Below are 7,737 nucleotides of genomic sequence, written 5' to 3' on the forward strand. Positions count from 1 at the left end.
ATGGTGGAGGGTAACACTGTGCGTGAACAAAAAATTCCAAAGTTGGTTAGGTTCAATGATGATTGTACAGCAGTTAGACAGGGGACGGAGTCTGTAGGTGTTGATCTTACGGTTAATGAAGAGCAGTTACGAAATAAGTTAACTGCACATAGTCCCACTGCCGATATTGTAATAGGGGGAGTGAAAGTCAGTTGTATTTTAGATACTGGCGCAGAAACCTCGTTGATAAGCTGTGAATTCTATAAGGAACATTTGGCCGACAAGGTAAACAGTTTGGGGACAGTGGGGACATTCATTAGGCTAGTTGGTGCTAATGATTTAGAGATACCTGTAGCAGGATATTTAGAGACTCCAATTGAAATTTTTGGGTCTACAGTGACAGCCAGTTTTTTAGTGCGGTCAGAGTCGTCTCCAGAGACATCCTCTGGGAGGAGAACGCAGTATCCTATACTCCTTGGATGTAACGTTTTGCGAGCAATTGCCTCTTTGGGTGTGGCTCCAATTGAGTCATGTACAGATGAGTGGAATGTTGCTCTACAGTGGTTTAAGTTTAAGAATTGGCAGGATGAGTGTTTACATGGGTCGAGTCCACCAACACCAGGGGTTGTTGGTGATGTTTGTTTGGTCCAAGAAGAGACCATTCCTCCGTTTTCGGCCAGATATGTTAGTGTATCATGTAACTTAAATGAACCCGAGCAGCATAATCAATGTGTCTTGATTCGGAATCTAGCAAGTTCATGTTCTGTGCAGGTATTAGAAGGGGTACAGAAAGTTCGGAACTCATTACTCAACATCTTGTTGTGTAATTTGGGGGATTCCCCTGTTACGATGCTAAAGTCTCAAAGTATTGCAAGTGCTATTACAGCCATAGAAGTGGAAGAAGTTCACATCCAACCACATGACTCACATGATGGGTTACAAGTGTCAGTTGGTTTAGTGGGTTGTAATGAAAGTGAGACAATAGATGATGACACAAGTACAGTACCGACTTGTACGGATACACCCAACCAATTGCGGGAGTTATTTGTCTTTCCTGATGGGGTTGAGTACACACTTCCTCCTGGAATAAGCTTAAGGGGGCTTGACCAAGAGCATGCTATCTTAGTAGCCGAAATTATCAAAAAGTACGAGTCTGCTTTTTCCATGGGACCACTGGATCTGGGAAAGTGCACATTGATTCCCCATGAAATTCATTTAACCAGTGACCAACCAGTCCGTTTGCCCTATAGAATTCCACCGCACTGTATGTCTGAGGTACAAAAGTTGTTGCAAGGATTATTGGAGAAGGGGATAATTCATAGATCGAGCAGTCCTTATGCTAGCCCTACTGTCCTTGTACGGAAAAAAGATGGGTCTATTAGGCTATGCATCGATTATAGGAAACTTAATGCACTTACACAAAAGGATGCGTTCCCACTACCTCGAATCGAGGAAACCTTAGAGGCATTAGGGGGATCACAGTTCTTTTCCTCATTGGATATGGCTCATGGCTACTTTCAGTTGGTTATGCACCCTGACTCGGTTGACAAGACAGCATTTCGTGTTCCTTGGGGGCTTTTCTCCTTTGATCGAATGCCACGGACTTTGCAACAGCCCTAGTACATTTCAGAGAACAGTTGAGATGATTTTTGGAGACATGAACATGTCCAAGTTGATACTATACCTTGACGATATCCTTGTGTTCTCTAATACTTTCCAAGAGCACATAGAGAGGTTGGGTGTTGTCTTCGAACGACTTATTAAGCATGGATTGAAGTTGAAGGGTGGGAAATGTGGTTTCTTTCAACGAGAAAAACAGGGAACCCTCTCGGGTTCCTGTGGCCTAATGATGCTGATGAGGCGTTTTGTAAGCTCAAAAACCTACTGTGTACGGCTCCGGTGTTAGCATATCCAAACTTTAGTAAAGATTTCATTGTTGAGGTAGACGCTTCATTGAAGGGGCTCGGTGCGTGCCTTTTGCAAGCTGATGACTCTGGTGACCCACATCCCATCGCGTATGCTAGCCGTGGTCTTCGAGGTGCAGAGAAGAATTATTCAGATTTATCAAGCTTCAAGCTTGAACTACTAGCCCTCAAATGGGCCGTCTCTGATAAGTTTAGGGACTATTTACTTGGTTCTCGTTTCACTGTGTATACTGATAATAACCCTCTTGCCCATCTCCACAACGCTAAACTAGGGGCCACAGAGCAGCGCTGGGTAGCGCAATTGTCGCCATTTAACATGGAAATGACGCACTCAGTCGACGTCCCGAAGAGGTTGCCGAGGTACTTGGAATAGTTACTAGTTGTACTGAAATTCCATGTGAGGTGAGGGTTGCTGAAGTGACACACATTCAAGAGGCATAATACTCAATAAAACACGCTGAACAAGCCGCCCAATATAATTTTATTAAATCGTACAATACATGCAATCAACGAATCAAATATTAAGTGGAAATAAAAATTAAGAAAAATATCCAAATAATTGTAACAGAAAAGAAAAAAACACTTTTAATTTTAGAAAGCAGTGTTGAATAATAGCGGCGAATTCACTCGAACATGGTCGTTGCGTGCCCTCTGATCCCCCGCTGGCTGGCCGGATGAGTATTTTTACGCTAGTGCATTGCTGCAAGTTCGTACCCATTGATCTCTATTTCACGATGGGGGAATAGTGCACACGTGCGTGGGGAATGAGGTTGTGTGTGAGCTAACGTGTCACAGTAACCTCATTCCTCACGTATCCATTATTATTGTGCCCACGCTGTCTGTACATGTACTTCATCCATGGAGGAATAAATTAGCGAAGCTTGGCACAAAAAGTATGAAATAATGGCGAAAAAAAAGGAGACCTTCTGAAAAAAAATACCTTCAACTGAGTGGCCTGTGAGATCTAAGCTAGACAGTTTCCATGTTTTCTTACTAGTAATTGTAGCGCCGATGTCCAGACAATGCCCAAAATACGGACACGTATTTTTTGCCCAAAATCCGGACACGTTTTTTTTCTTTTCTTTTTTTTCCTTTTTTTCTTCTTCTCTCTACCAATAGTTTGTTGTTGCATTTCTGATCATTAAAACAAAACATTTAAGTAAAGCTACCCTTTGTTATGTTACATTTATTTTTGAAACAAAGTCAGAAGATGAGGGATTTTTTTTTTTTTTTTTTTTTTTTTCACTGGCCATTATAAAGATTTGTAGCTGTTCTGTTAGTGTATACAGAGGTAATTGTTATTTCACAACAATGCCTGAAAATGAGCTAATTAGCATTGTAGAGAGTAATAGAAAGATCGGTTTAGGGAGCCCAAGCTGCGCTCGCCTTTAACTTTTGGGAGATGCTACTCTTTTTTACAATTCAATGTTGGCATCTCTGCAAGAGGATTCATTTGCCGAGGTTGAAGATGTCCCTCTGCCTTCATCTGTCTTACCGTCTTTTTCGCATGGTGAATTGGGAGCTTTGCAGCGGGATGATTCACAATTGGGTGAAATTTTGGAAGCGTTGGGAGTCCGGGTGGCAGCCTGGAATGGCTGAAACGAGTACCGTTCCCGGTATTGGTGGTTGGGTTAGGGAATGGTCCAGAATTGTAGATCGGAGAGGTGTATTATACAGGCAAATAGAAGACAAAGTCCATGGCGCAGTATATCAAATCTTGACTCCTACTAAGCTGCAAAGGCTCATGTTAGAAGCTGCACATGATAACTGGGGACATCAGGGTACAAACCGAACCTTAGCTTTGTTACGTTCACGTTGTTTTTGGCCAGGGATGTCAACTCGAGTACGTGACTATGTGCACCGTTGTTTCAAGTGCACTGTTTCAAAGACTCCAAGTCCAGTAGTCAGGGCACCAATGAGACACCTTCTGTCTTTTACACCAAAGGAGTGTCTAGCTATTGATTTTCTTATATTAGATCGAGGACGAGGTGGATACGAAGATGTGCTTGTTATGACAGATTCATACACAAAATATGCTGCCGCTGTCCCATGTAAAAATCAGACCGCACCGGTCGTAGCTAGGGTACTGAGGGATCACTGGTTTTCTCATTACGGCATCCCTAAGCGGATCCACTCTGATCAAGGTCGGAACATTGAGGGTAACCTAGTGAAGAAAATATGTGCAACTTTACGGTATAAAGAAAACTCGAACAAGCCCATATCACCCTCAGGGTAACGCTCAGACGGAGCGGTTCAACAAGACGCTATGTTTCCTAGTTAAGTCAATTGATGCTAGGGATAGAAGGAAATGGCCAGAGGCATTGCCTCACCTTGTGTACGTATATAACTCGACGCCTCATAGTGTAACCGGAGTTAGTCCCTATGCTCTCTTATTCAGGCGGGAAGCTTCTGTGAATTTGGATCATCTGATTGGGAACGCAAGTCAGGAATTTTCAGAGGGTTTTGTACAACAGCAAGCTAGATTGTTGGAACGAATGTCCAGGGTTGTCAGAGATCGCCTTGAGAAAGCTGCTAGCTATAATAAACTACGGCATGACAAGAAGTGCAGGGGCGAACCATTCGTTGTGGGTAGTCGAGTATTGGTAAAGAAATGTGCTTTTACCGGGAGGCACAATTTGAGTGATGTATTTTATCATGAGTCCTATGTGGTGGTCGAACGTAATGTAGATAAGGATTTGTATGCAGTATGGCCTGTATCTGGAGGTACTGAAAGATGGCTGAATCGGACACTGCTCACTCTTGATCCCAGGTGTAGTTTTAGTGAAGTGAGTGACCCTCCAGATCTTCTTCCAGAGGTTGGCTCCCCGTCCGAGACAGAGTCCTCGCGTAGGGATGACTCATCCGACATTCTTTCTTCGTCTGATGATGACGAGGTTGTGTTAATTCCACAAAACCTCTTCCTCCCACAGGTCATCAAACAGAAGGAGACAGAGTAGACATCACGACCAGCCAAAAACGCTAAGACGCTAACAAGTGGGCCGGCTAGAACTGACCAAGGTTCAGACGACAGTCTTCCATTACAGCACTCCCTCCGTAGGTCCAAGCGGATAGCAAAGAAGCGAGGTGGCTGGCATAGTGCCATTACTTAAGGGCAGCGTTTGTAAAATTGACAATGTTTTTGCTATTATACCTGTGTTTAAATTGAGGGTAGCTTGTATCACAACACTCATGTGTGGTGATACCTGACCTGGGTCGCAAGATCCACCTCATACACATAGTCATACCTTAGAATAGTCCAACCATTTTTGTAGGCTCCGTTTGTGTTTGATTTTGATATGTGACGAAAAGGGAAATAAACAGTTTGTTATAATATTACATAATATACTATGAGGGTAGCTTGTGTCACTACAGTTTTATGTGGTGATACTTGACTTGAGTCGAACGATTCACCTCTGCATGTATATTGCCTGTATATTTTAAGTTTATTACTTTATTGTTATTTATTGTTGCGGATTGGGTCAGAGACCATTTTTAAAACTTGCAATTTGTTATTGGTTGTGTTACTAAATGTTCTTATTATTGTGTCAACTTTTGTTGACTGCAGGCATTGGAAGTTACAATGGCTGATCGTGTTCGTGTGTTTATATATGGGCATTCATTTCCGGCACGTTTGCTAAGACGGTCTAGGGAGACTGGTTCGTCTATGGCAGAGCTATTGGGTCTCGCTCCGGACTGGCTATGTAATGTATTTGTCGAGGGCCATCCTGGTTTGACCTTTGGGCGTATTTTTGATAGTACTGACCATTATATTCGTAAGATTGCCGCCGAACCGATTGATATATTAATTATAGACATGGGTACTAATGATCTGTGTAATCCGTCAGGTACACCTGACACAGTGGTGCAACAAACAACTCGATTTCTCGATTTGATACTTGGCTTAGCATTGCCACCCCGCCATGTAGTAGTTTTATCAGTCATCAGAAGGTCACGAATCACCAGGGCTGGTCAAATTACTGTTTCAACATTTAACAATAGAGCTGGTAGATTCAATTCTCAATTAGTTCGCCGGTTGAGAAGTGACTATCCTAGTGTGCGAATGTACACACAGAGGCGGGTTAACCATCCATGGTTGTTAATAGATGGATGTCATCTAACTGTTGAAGGGATGATCAGATATTGTAGAGGCATTAGAGAAGTGGTAGCCCGGTTTAGACTACATTAGTTAATTGTATTCAACTTTGTTTTTCATTTATATCGCTTACCTGGGAAGTAAAAATAAACAAGTTAACGATTATTTAGATTTGTTTTGACAAAAACAGTCGTCTGTATTCTATTTTTGATTTAATATTTTCTTGTAGTGATTTATTTGTGATACCGATTTGTGATATCCTATAACTAGGTTTATATTGCTGGTAGATAATTCAGCTGAACGGTACTTCCTCTGTAGCAATTTTAATTAATGTTCGATGGGTTCTGACACAGTGTCTGTTCCACGGGTGATTCGAAAGTGATGTTCACTATATTTTGTATTCAGTAATGTTTTGTATGTATTTTCATATCACGGGCTTTCCATTGTATAAAGTTCATTAGCATGTGCAGTACGTGTAGTACATTTAGATTTAAGACTTTAAACTAACGAAGGTTGGCCTGCTGCAGTTGCTCTAAGAGTCAAGCGACTTCGACTGTAGAATATTTTATACTATAAATGTGTATTGTTTCGTAACATTTGGTGTTCAACTATGTTGAAGGGAAAATGTATGATTGTCTTAATTCGATATATTTCACGTAACCACTCCGGTCGCGCGGTTCTTAAACAGGGAATGTGTCGGGGTCTGGCAACTTTCATTTATCACAGCCCCTTTAACGCGGTAAGCCTCTTTGCTCCGCGTTGTAGGTACTTACATTGCCTTAATGTAGTACGTCTTATCAAATTGGTTCTAAAATTAGTTTGTCTTCAAATTTCACATTAATAGTAACGTGGGATTTACAAGTTATCATTTAATATTTAATTAGGTCGTCATTGGGTATTTTAACTCCCTGATGAGTCTACAAATGTAGTTTTCTTTTGCGCGCGGAGTGATTTCTTTCTGCACTAGGGCTAACGTTGCCTATACGTTTGACCAGTGCAAGTTGCATTGAAGGGTCGCCATTGTTTGAAGACTATACGAGACTTTGAGGCAATCAAAATACGGCCTTAAAAGTTTCCACCGCTTTCGCGTTGGAATTGAAGAACATAATATATCTGGGAGTGGTTATCCAACCCAATTTCGTTTGTGGACTCTGGTGAGTGGATATTTATTTTACATTTCATTGTATAAATCTGTTATTTGTGGCTATAAACATTTCTCATTATTTGTAAGTGGATGAGTTTCACTGTGCACCTGTAGGGCTATCTATTCACCATGCGTGACTGTATTAGTATGTGTATTTATTACAGCCCAGATTGTGGCGTGGGACGCCTTATAGACATGGTCGGTTAGGAGAGCTAGTGCCTATATCCCAGGTGTCTGGTAAGTCCAGAATTATTAATTGATCATATTAGTATTATTTTTAACTACAACAAAAGTGAGTTAGATTATTGTAAAACAAACTAAATGTATTGTCTCTCTGTACTTTTGTTGTAGGGGATTTAATTGGGTTTGATTAAAATATCATAAGACAATCAACGACCATCAGTTGGACTGTATAGACTCCATTTTCTTTCCCGAGTGAATTGTTACTGCATCTGAACGGAGGAGTAATCCTCACCCCTGTGTTGTGGCTACATACACACATCAACCCCAGGCTACACCCCAGTAGACCCTGACACTACCAAGACATCTATTTCATTTCTATTTCATTGTCGTGTTCAGATATAAATGTTTTTTGT

General features: G+C 41.5%; 1 protein-coding gene across 1 annotated transcript; it reads left to right on the forward strand.

Moving 5' to 3' along the window:
- Nucleotides 1–1,599, forward strand: LOC117299172. Its single transcript, XM_033782632.1, has one exon. The coding sequence runs from the start codon at nucleotides 1–3 to the stop codon at nucleotides 1,597–1,599; it is 1,599 nt and encodes a 532-aa protein (XP_033638523.1).
- The last annotated feature ends 6,138 nt before the right edge of the window (nucleotides 1,600–7,737 follow it).

Source organism: Asterias rubens, chromosome 14, assembly GCF_902459465.1.
Source record: "Asterias rubens chromosome 14, eAstRub1.3, whole genome shotgun sequence".
Lineage (NCBI taxonomy): Eukaryota > Metazoa > Echinodermata > Asteroidea > Forcipulatida > Asteriidae > Asterias > Asterias rubens.

Coding starts and splice junctions, on each gene's coding strand:
- LOC117299172 (XM_033782632.1), top strand. CDS start 1: ATGGTGGAGGGTAACACTGTGCGTGAACAAAAAATTCCAAAGTTGGTT.